The sequence below is a fragment of the Ursus americanus genome, chromosome 8 (genome assembly GCF_024610735.1).
Source record: "Ursus americanus isolate L20-20 chromosome 8, mUrsAme1.1.p, whole genome shotgun sequence".
Classification (NCBI taxonomy): Eukaryota; Metazoa; Chordata; class Mammalia; order Carnivora; family Ursidae; genus Ursus; species Ursus americanus.
The window spans coordinates 29,851,374-29,863,734 of record NC_142134.1 but is presented as its reverse complement, the minus strand read 5'-3'; the positions used below and the strand labels follow the sequence as shown (position 1 = coordinate 29,863,734).

The 12,361-nt window shown below is 34.2% G+C and overlaps 1 protein-coding gene across 1 annotated transcript in view; it reads left to right on the top strand.

The window, feature by feature from the left end:
• PRR27 (proline rich 27) overlaps window positions 1-10,885 on the top strand; it is a 29,639-nt gene extending 18,754 nt beyond the window's left edge. The window contains exon 12 of the mRNA XM_087863914.1: window positions 10,436-10,885. Within this exon, the coding sequence (XP_087720040.1) occupies window positions 10,436-10,885 (450 nt within the window). The remainder of the gene's footprint in view (window positions 1-10,435) is intronic.
• The last annotated feature ends 1,476 nt before the right edge of the window (window positions 10,886-12,361 follow it).

The window sequence follows — 12,361 nt, the reverse complement described above, 5'->3', positions numbered from 1 at the left end:
ATATGAAGGGCAATGTGTAGGCAGAACCTCACTTGAATTCCTAGTTGTCAAAATACGACCCAGTTCATGAATTCCCAGGTTATTCCATATATTCCAGACCTAATATTTTATTACAGTAAATTAAACTGGAGCAGAGCAGCTATCATAGCTCCTTTTTAAGATCACTAAATAATTTTCAAGGATTTGTTGAAGAGTCATTCTTTCCAGATTCAAGTTTATTTCATTGGTAATTGGAAGAGATTCAAACAATATGAAAGTAGAAAAACATTACAGAAATATGGCCATTGCTTGCATACTTATGGCAACAATGCTTCGTAGTATATCTTTATTGAGTATTTATCTTGCAAGTTAAAAACCTTGACAATTCCAAGAGTGTAGCTGTCAGTAACAGAGGAAAAAGCACCTTATCTCTGTTACAAAAGCACAGGATCTGTTCCAGTCCATCACTATTCTAAAATCACCTACTGTCTGTGGAGTATGACATTGTACATAACAAAAGAAAGCTACTGTTATCTTTATTTTTCATGTCCATTCTTTCCGGTCAAATATATTCCATAGGTTTCCTATGCAGCTGAATCACAAAATAATAATTTAATAACACCCATTTTTTTTAGTATAACAATCTGAAATAGGGGGTTAATTAAGTTGACACCTTTTTAATTTCTTCATTCACAAAAAAGTGGTATCTTTGGAGCTTTAAATTCCAAAGCCCTTATTTTAATGTTGTCCCCCAACTACCTTTTATCCACTGGGTTACCTTTCTCATATTCTCTAAGGTCTAAACAGTACTAAGTGACTAAGTGAATGATCAAGTGAAGGAAAAAAGGAAGGAAGAAAAGAAGAATGGAAGGACAGATGGAAGGAAGGAAGGAAGGAAGGAAGGAAGGAAGGAAGGAAGGAAGGAAAGAAAAGGAACAGATTTTCAAATTCTCTGGTTCCTTCCTGGGCTGTTCCTTGAGTCTACTGATGAGCCAAGTCAAATGCATTCTTTTTCTTTCTTAGTGAACTCATGATTTCTAGCTTTTCCATGTCACTCTTATACTTTCCCTCACTGCTGAAACGATCTATATAATCATCTTGTCTACCTTACCATTAGAGTCCTCAATATATTATTCAAAAATTTGTAAATTATCTCTTTGAGAGTTCCGAAAATCAGTTTAACAACTGACTCTGGTTCTGATGATTGCTTTTTTTAATCTGTAGACAGTTTTTTGTTTTTTTGTTTTTTTTGCCTTCCTGTATGCCCTCTAATTGTTTTACTGAAGGCCAGACTTCTGCTATATTTTAGTAGATAATAAGGTTAATATTTTAATGGTTGTACATGAGCCCTTTTCCTTTTGTGAGACCATTACTGGGGGGAGGAGTTATGTTCACTGATTCCACAGAAAGAAAATTATGGTCTTGGAAAAGAGGTTCTCTCATCCTAACAAACACTACAACGCTTACCATGATTCAAGAGGGTATCAAGCTAAATCACTTCCCATTACTCTGATTAAGACTTGGGCACTGCCAACCAGTACGATTTTTTTTATCACTTCTTATTTATATCGCATATTACTAGAAGGACCTGGTTGTCAATAATAAATTTACAGGACAGAAGAGATCTTTCAGTTTTTAATATTTATTCATAGTAGGTAATTCATGTTTGTAACACTAATACAGAAATAGACATCACCCTGTTATTTTTTAAATATTTATGTTAATCCATTTTATTCTAGGTTTAACATAAAATGAATCAAGCATAAAATTCCTTCATCACACCTTCTAGAAATGTCAAAATTCAATCAAGTAATCAATACATGCAAAGTGTATTTAGTAATTAAGCTTAACACAGTTCCTAAATTTGTCTTTTACTGCCACATTCTGGGATCTTCCCTGTTTTTAGGATTCCCTGAAATGAGGGGAGTTATTTATAGCCAAATAAGTCAAATTGATAGGTTTTTATTTTTTTCAGATATGATGCTGATTTACTTCAAAACAGAAGAAGTAACATTAAATTAAAGATTTCCTATAACTACCCCTGGAGGAAAGGGAGCGAGGCACAGTGCCCAGAGCAAGACCAGATCCATCATCATTAGTTTCCATCCTGGAAACAAGGTATCCTCCCTCCAGCCCTGATATAAAGATGCTTCCCTTCGTAAACGATTCTCCCCTGGGTCTCGGACAGACTTTCATAGAGTACCTATAAATGCATATTTACATTCTCTCCTGGCTTGGAGAAGTTAATAACACAGGGGTTGTGTAAATCTAATCCACCCCACATCTGAATGATCACTTCAAGACTACATAAGAGAAGACTCATCATGGGAACTTTTTTTTTTAATCTCTAGGTTCAGACTGGACTCAGGAGTTCATATAAACCCTAAAAGGGTGGGTTTGCTTTACTCAGGTACTCTCATGTTCTTCTGAAGAGCTGAAGTCAAGTCATCCCCCCTCACGTAAAAGCTATTTGAGGGAAAGAAAAAAAAAACTGAGGAAAAGGAGAAGCGAAAATTGTTATTTGAATGAGACATGAATGCTTTGTAACTTCTGGAGCATTCTAAAGTATTAAATCACAAGTGATATATGGACAGATAAATAAACTGAGTGAGACAAGGGAGAAAAGATTTTTAAATATTGCTAAAACTGGGACTTTTCCATTCTTAAGTGATTATTTTAGAACTCTAAAATTATAATGGAGTTATCCTTTGTTAGCTGTTAATTATTCCAATAGGAACACTTTATTTTTTTATATTCTTTATGAAGAAGAAATACTTATTCATCTTTAATAGAATTGCTAATGCGTAAGACCTTTGTTAAATTAATAGTCACATTAAGACAAAAGTCAAATTCAGTAAAACTATGCTTATTGGATTATCTATCATATAATAATTTTAATTTAAGCTGGTATTATTTGAACTAGTTATATAGAATTTTTGTTCAAGCACACTACAAAAAAGGTGAATGTGCATTTTCTCACATAGTTTCTTTCACCTATATTTGTCTACATTTTTGAGCCATGACATATAATCAAACTGATAGGTTCCCAAGCTAATAGTAGGATGGGGGGGGGTTTCTTCTAAATTATTCAAGTGCCATATAATTTGACAATTATTAGATAATTATTAGACAATATGACTATTATTATGGCAAATTCGACATTTGCCATGTAACATGTGTATGAAAATCTGCTCCAGCCAACTAAATCCTCCTACTTCAGAAACCTAGAAAGGCTAAAAGGAATGGTTTTAGAGAGATCAATAAATGCATCAGTTAACTTTATATTGTGACTCTTCAGGTCACATGTGCTATACAATGAAATATAGGCTAATTTAAAAATAACTGATCTATATTGAAGAATAAAATATTATCTTCTTTGGGTATAAATTCATATTTTTGTTTCACCAATTAACACTTTTATTTTCTTTTTACAAAAATGTTAAAATACACCAAAGGGAAATTTTAGCACTACAAACAATTTTAAGAGATTTGTTTGATTGCTTAATTTGTTCCTCTGTTTGTTTATAGTATGACCCATTCTAAAAGGATTTAAGACAGCTTGCAAAATAAGTAAAACAGAATTCTTTTAAAAAGATATAAATATTTTGATAAGGGAAAAGCAAGACTAGAGGAAATAATATAAAGCCAGAAATGCAGTAAGCATTCCCAAATGGGGTGCCATAATGCCCTGTAAATATGGCTAAGATATTTGACTAAAATTCCTGGTAGGCAAAAAACAAAAATAAATGCAAAAACAAGAGATTAGTAATAGCAATGTATCTAGGGCATGAAAATATATCCATAGCTCAAGAAAAGCCTAGATATTGGGTCCTGTCAGGAATTTCTCCAGTGCTATTTATAGGGAAAGAGAATGAGGCACAGATCTCTGTCCAATGCATCTTTACAACTTAAAAACAATGGTAAAACCTATTGGTTTCTTATGTAGTCTCTCAACAAAAAAAAAAACCAGGTGTATAATACCAAACAACATTAGAGCAAAGACCATCCAATATGTGGTCAAAACCATGCTGAATAGGTAAAGAGGTGATCTAAAATAAATAAATTATATATATATATATATATATATATATATATATATATATATATATATATATATATATATATATATATATATATATATGTTTTGAGAAATGGATGGAGTATATAATTTCCAGGGCTTCCCCCCATGAATATAATTTTGCAGCCTAGGTCTTTTTATGAATTAGGCACTAAAGCATTCATGGTCTCATCAAAGACTTGAAAATATTTCAAGTTATTGGAATATATTTAGCATACAAGTAACACATTTTCACTTCACAAAAAAATCATACACTATAGAAGATAAAATCAAATTATGGAAATTATTTTAAAAATCAGATATTATCTAATTAGAAATAACCCATTAAATACTTTAGCTATATTTATCTGAATATTCATTTGGCAATATATTATAAACCTGATATCATTATTAATAAAATACCTCTTGGCATTTATATTTTTACATTTTGAGATATTAAATAATGTTATATAAGTGTCTTGTATATATTTTTTTGGTTAAGAGTGGAGATAATTTATGTTTTGGGAGAAGGGAGAAGACAACCAACTAGACACTGTTTTATTTTTCTTTGAAGAAAATTGAGCTTAATCAACACACCTGAACATATGGCTGCCCCACCACTTTTCAGAGAGAAAGGGAAAAATGGATGATTACAAGCCTAAAGGTTTATGCCACAGCATACAGTGGCAACATTAGGAGTGGAAATTTTTCCAAGTGGTTGATACCAATCTCCCAATTATTCTGTAAAAAGAAAATCCTACTACAGCACCCACAGAATGGCTACTTTTAAGCAATTTTATTTCATGGTAAGCCTTCCATGACAAATTAATTGCAAAGATGTTTCCCTAAGTAACTAAATAAGTTCACTCCCACTTAAAGAAGTTTAGTTAGAAGCCAATTAATTGTTGAAAGACAGTTGCAGAAAAAGGTAATTTTGTTTTAACATCATTCCTGTTAGATAACGGCAGTAGTTAATAGCAGGACCAAATTTTCTGTTGAGGGTGCTTCTAATCAGACCAATAAAACTATGCATTTATTTGTCTCTCTCTAGGAGAAGAGAAATAACTAAGATATATATTGTATGTTTTCTGAAACAACCACTTTATAAACTTAATCTTCATAGGGTCACTCAAAATGAAGCTTCTACTATGGACCTGCATCCTGTGTGTTGCTTTTGCAAAGGTGAGTAAAAAGACTTCTAAATTATAGCAATAGTATAACCACCGAACAACTAGATAGGAATTCATGTTATTGACATAAGTTAGTATAGCACTGATACAATGAAGCAGAGAGACATGTTAATGCGTACAAGGCTTGTTGCGCCAAACTTTTGTTTTAAAAAGCAAAATAATAAAGTTGTGTTATCTAGATGGCTAACCAGCGAGGAAAAGTTAAAAAATGCAGTAGGCTAGAGGAGAACAAAGTTGCAGGGAACCAGAATCCCATGTAGATTGTTTTCACAGAATTTGTGTCTTCCAATTATAGAAAGCTGGGTTGGGCTTCCTCTGGCAGTGACGTTCCGTTGCTGGAAGTGTTTAGGTAGAGTCACAGGGAATACCTGACGGAGTGAAAATCAATGGACATAATGACCTTCAATGTAGCATAAACAGGTGAGACTCTGATGTAAGAGATACCTGATGTAAAATTCTTAATCCTAGCCAATGAGTGTGCTAAATAGCCTCTTCTGTAAAAGGAGAAAATTACCACACTTAGCTCATAGAATGGTTCAGGATTAAATATTTATCTAAAGTGCTTAGCAGAGTACCTAGGAACTCAAATGCTACTTGATATTATTAACTACTATTTCAATTATTGTTATTATCCTGGGCAAATTTAAAGATATTATTTCATCTCCTAAAATTACCTGAATTAAACTCTAATTCTTAAGATAGAAAATGATGAGTTTCTACACTATTTTTTATTCTTGTGCATATCTGTGGTGAATTCATAAAATATACTGAAGCTTAATTGGAGAACAAGTGAATATATGATCCTTCTGCAAGTGTAAGCAAGTGGCACACACACACACACACACACACACACACACACACACACACACACACAAAGAATGCAAACAAAACCTGGGAGTGAAAGATAGCAGCAAAACCAGATATATGAATAACAGCCAGATGATCTTTTAGTTGGTAAGATTTACAAATTACAAACCAAAAATCCTTCAGCCAAAGTTAAACTTTCTATGGCAACTATTGAGGTCAGAAACATATGTTGATCCCAGATCGAACCTGAGAGAGTAGAGTCAGCTCCCTGCGCAGTGGGGAGCCTGCTTCTCCCTCTCCCTCAGTCCCTCCGCCCCCCCACCCCCCTCCCCGCTTGTGCTCTCTCTTTCTCACTCTCTCTCTTTCAAATAAATGAATAAAATCTTTTTTTAATAAACTATTTTTAAAAAAGAAATAAACTATACTAATAAGACTGTACAAGTCTTCAGTAATATGGAAATCTGGGTACAGATGTTTTCAAATAAATAACCATAGTGAATTAATTTTTCCTTTGTTTTAGAAGCGCTTCCACTTCCCTGACGAGGTAAAACTTTTTTCCATTTACATGTGAACGTATTTGTTTTTACCTTAAAGTGCATTTTACATTTTAAAAGTCTCCGATTTCTTTACAATGCAATTTTGTGACACTATTGCTGTTAAAATATTAGTGTTATCAATCTATTCTTATTTGATAGAAAAATGTTTATGGAATACAAATATATTTGTGTTTAATCTATTTCCCATAAGGTCTTTATTTATTTTCAATGAGCAGAAGTACTGAGTAAGCGCACTAGCTCTGCAGTGTGATAAAGTTTTCGCTACACTCAGGGTTCCTCTTCATGCCTCTATAGAATTTATGACAATCTACTAAACTTACATGAACAAATTAAGTGAAGAATCTGGAAAGGTTGTGCTTGTATGAAAGATTAGAGAAGAAAGCATGATCTAGGAATTACTAGCAGGAAAACTGTGTCCCAAGGAGCTAGAAAACTTCTGGGCAGAAAATACCCACAGATTATTCCTATGTGGGAGACCACTGCATTCATCGATGAACTGATAGCAGACTTTTTTTAAGTTCTTTGTCACTTTTGCCTCAAATTTGGATGACAGGAGGATGCTAAGAAAATTATACTTGTACCTAACAAACGAGTATGCAGCAGATAAACATGACAATCTAGCAAAGAAAAGCCAAGAGATGTGGTCTGGATGTGCACACTTTCCACCTAATACCATGAGACATATGGCAAAGAGGTAGAAAGGTTTTGAAAATAACTGTTAAATGAAAGCAGTATGAGATATTCTTTTGTATTTCTTATCAGAGTTAATATTTTACTTACAAGAAACTAGGGCTCTATGATCACAACACCAATCACTGACATTTGTCTCTGTGAACACTCCGAAAACTGTATCACTTGTGCATCATGCATCATATTTAAGGATGAAAATATGATGCAAACAGAAGCATTTCTAACTCAGTAATTCAGGAAACCAAACTAAACTGGAAAGAAATATTACATACAATACTAACTTCTTTTTTCTTCCATTTTTTGTTTGAGTATAATTGGCCCACAATGTTATATTAGTTTCAGGTGTACAACATAGTGATTCAACTTCTCTATATGCTATGCTATGCTCACTACAGGTGTATCTACCATCTGTCACTATCCAGTGCTATTACAGTATCATTGATTATATTCCCTGTGCTGTGTCTTTTATTCCCATGACTTACTCATTCCATGAGTGGAAGTCTGTATCTCCAACCCTCTTCTCCCACTTCCTTTCCTCTGGCAATAATCAGTTTGTTCTCTGTATTTAAAGGTCTAATTCTACATTTTCTTTATTCACTATTTTTTTTATACACTATTACATTTTAATGAGGAAGGCAGACTGCCTGGGAGATGTAGTAACTAGATCTGAACAAAGAAACCTTGTTTGTTCTTTCCAATATTTAGGATCCCAATATCTAGCACATGGACAGTGCACAGTAGGCACTCATCTTACACTTTCTAAAAATAAATTCTTGAATATCCATCAAGAAAAAGCTTAAAACATTCCAAAGCCACTGAGGAACAATCTGCATTTATTGAGAATTTATATTGCAAAGCTTTGGTAGTCACGGGGGATTTCGTAATAAACACAGACGATGTTCTAATGTAAATATCTGGTGTCAATAAGCCACTGGCCACAGAACTGTGCCCTGTATATGAGAGTTTATAAATAAATATGAATGAGAAATTTAACGATAGTGTAGAAACACTGGCACTAATAGAATATTAATATTGGCCACTGTATATCTATTTTGTAAGAATGTATTTAGAATAACAGGAGCCTACATAGTCACAGGAAAACGAGGCAAACGACTATCACTTAAGAAAGAAAACTCCAAGTTGCTTGGAGAGTTTATACTTGGAGAGTCAGTTATACTCACTCTGAAGGTAGGTAGAGATCTAAAGAACAGTATTTTTCAGTGGCATGGAATTTAAAATAAACATTATTTTCTTTGTTGTTTTAGAAAGTTCTCTCATCTGGTGAAGAGGTAAAATATATTCATATTTGTTTATATTTTAAGATATTAAAATGTGGTCTATATTATTTTCTTCTTAAAATAGTATTTTCAAAAAATAGTATTTTCTATCTTATAATGTTAAATAATTCAGTATTATGGTTTTTTTTTCTTGAAAAGCTAAGTAAGTAATTTAGAAACACGTTCTTTGCTTGCTATGGTGGGCTCATTAAAAATGCATATATAAGCATATGTGTATTTATATATACTGTAATTTTCCTATTCATAGTGATATCTTGTCCAGTTTCACTGCCTGAACTTTAGATTAAATGCTTTAAACTGAAACAAAATTATATATCATAGAAAAGTACTGTTGATAAAGAAAGCAATATTTTCTAACATACAAAAACTGGATCTACGTTCATAAATGGTGTCTGCTATTGACAAATTAATTTGGAATATATGTAAAGAAAGTGTCAAATGGCTAGCATTAACATAAGCACATGATATTAAATATAGTTTATAATATTTTAAAATATTTGTTATAAACATTTAAAATTCTTTAAATGTTTATAATTGAGCCATAGCTCAATTCATAGCAATGAATCAAAGAATCTAGGATCTTGATATATAAACCAATATATACCAAAATTGCTCATGAAAACTGACAAATTTATGAAAGGAAATAAAATTTGTGGATGTGAGACCAAGAAATGTCTTAATTTTCCGTAAATTCCTACATGATTTTGTGATATTGGAGCTCCCCGCCAGTCTCACATATATGTAATAGACAAATCTGGGGCAACTGGAGGTTGTAGAGGTCCTTCTATGGGAAGAAATCATTTGAAATTTAATAGTGAATGCATCGGCAACGTTAATAATCTCATTTAAAACACAAACAACACAGGGAGAATTAAACGTGAAAAGCCAGCTTAGATGTTGCAAAATGATCACCACATTAAGGTCTAGTTAACATCCATCATCACTCAGTTATGGTTTTTTTCTTGTGATGAAAACTTTTTTTATTTTTTTAAATTTTTTTTTGTGATGAAAACTTTTAAGATCTACTATCTTAACAACGTTCAAATATACAATATGGTATGAACTATAATCAATTATATCTCAATTTTTTTAAAAAAAGCCAGTAGTCACTCATCCACATCCAGTGTGCTTTCCTTCTTAATAACAATTTGAGATGCTTGGCCTTGATGAGTGGACTAGGGTGCTATAGGATGGGGCAGAGATCAAAAGGGCGCCTGGAAGAGGTGTAACCAAGTGAACGCTTCGGTGGGGCACTTAAGACATCTGGGGGGGGGCGCCTGGGTAGCGCAGTCGTTAAAGCGTCTGCCTTCGGCTCAGGGCGTGATCCTGGCGTACCGGGATCGAGTCCCACATCAGGCTCCTCTGCTATGAGCCTGCTTCTTCCTCTCCCACTCCCCCTGCTTGTGTTCCCTCTCTCGCTGGCTGTCTCTCTCTGTCAAATAAATAAATAAAAAATCTTTAAAAAAAAAAAAAAGACATCTGGGGGGCAATGACAGCAGTGGGCTGGGCAGAGGGCCCAGAGAAGGCCTGGAAATACCAATTCTATACTGTGCACACACTTTCCTTCTATTTTTCTCCTGGCCTACGCTGGCATATTGTTCAGTTTATAACACTCTGATTTGCCTAAACACAAAATATTTCTCCCAAAATTGAGATTTTTCAGTTTTTTTCAAGATATTATTAGTTTCTATCTCAAAAATTATGGAAGCATATTAGCCCTAAGAAAGAGACTAAATTGGAATTCTTATAAAAATAATCTTCACTCATCGTACAGCATCATGGTCATAACATGGGTAATATATAGATGGGATGGGTATAAACAATCAACTTTAACTGACTTCTTTGCTTCTCCTTTAGGATTACAGTGGCAATCATTACCCACTTAACCCATCTCTGAATATTCCTTATCCCAAAACAGACATCGATTTTGCTGCTCCTTTTCATCCTTCCGGGAATAAAATCCCCAATTACCCTGGGAATCCTGACCCTGATACAGGGATAGCCTCATATCCCTGGATTCTCAGTTCTCTTGGAGCCTTCCTCTACCGCACTCCTAGCTTTCCCATAACTACTTGGTTGGTCCCCTCTTCTCCTCCTCAGAAATCTTCCCAATTTGTCCTTCCCTCAAGTAGACTTGAAGGACCTTTTTTCCCACTCAATGCCCCCATGCCAACGGCTGCTGAACCTTATATGGCTACACCTCTTGTAGCCGCACCTACTACACCACCTCCCATCCCAAAGCTTATTGCGGTTGAGCCTGGGCCAGAAGAGCCTGATGAAGCCGAGCCTGCTGCTTCAGAAACTTAGCCTTCTACTTCTCTTGACTAGGTGGGTTGCCTAAACCTTACTCCCTCCCGTAATGCACGGAATTTGTAGGACAGAGAAAGAAACGGAATCTCCCCATAAGCAAACAAATATCAGCTTAAACATTTTGAAAGGCTTTATTAAGATACAATTGGCATACAGCAAACTACAGGTGCTGAAAGTGTACACCATGGTAAGTTCTGACATATGCATATACCAATGGAAAAAAAAAAAATCCCACCCTCCCCTTTCTCTTATCTCTAATCTATTTTCTGTCCTTACAGACTGATTCGCATTTTCTAGAATTGTATGTAAACAGAATACTGTAAATACTCTTTTGTGTCTGGCTGCTTTCACTCAGCATAATTATTTTGAAATTTGTCCACATAAGTATATCAATAGTTGTCTTTTTTTTTTTTTTTCAGAGTAGCATTTCATGATATGGCCATATCATAATCTTTTTTTTTTTTTTTTTTTACCCATTCATCTGTTGGTAAACATCTTAATTTCCAAAATGGATGCTACTGATTTATTTCCATTTATTTATTTGTTAATGCATCCTGTACTGGTTTAAACCTCCAGTTCAATGTTAAATAAAAGTGATCAAATAAATATCCCTGCCTTGTTTCTGATATTAGGGGAAAACATTGTTTTTCACATATACACATGTTCATGAGCTTTATTTTAGGATGGCATTAGGTTATGATGCTGTTAAGGCTTTCAAGCAGTAACAAGAAACATTTTTATCTAAGGCTAATTTTTCCCATTACAGAGATCAACTCATTCTGAGTACTCAAGTTTATGTCCTGTGAATTTTGAGATTTCTTACTCTTATGAGATCAAAAACTTTTCCCTGCCCTCTGTGAGCACCAGATACTGTTCCATTTTGTCTTTCAGTCCTTCTTTAAACCTGGCTTCAGGTGGTATCTTCATATGAATAATCTATACTCAGTTGAAAATATGAGGGTATCCTCTTTAGATCTCTGTATCTTTATCTTTGTCCCTCTCTTTCCTCTCCAATACTCTGCCCTGTGAATTTCAACTGACTTGTCATCCTGGACTCCTACCTCCATCTCCCTTCACGAAGGCCTGGAAACTGTCCAGGCAGTAAGCTAGGACAATCATAGGGTTCACTTCATTTGCTTCCTGTCTCTTAGAGACCACTGTCCTTCACCACTTACTGTTCAGATCTCAAGACACTGCTGCTTCTCCAATGTTTGGTATATTTTAAAAAATTTGTTCCTGGTAAGAGGGTAAAACCACTTTTTGTTACTCATCTTGACCTAAAGTATAGTTCTCTAAACTTTTTTTTGAAACAATCATTTTTAAAAAAATCTTTAAGAAGCACCTATTCCCTAAGTTTTAGTAGATGCAGTCCAAGCAATTGGGCTATTTTATAAAAGGGAAGGTGGGATTCCGAACTACATAAAAGATACTCTGAATTCAGGGCAGAGGCTGAAAAGAATTGGGAGCTTAAAT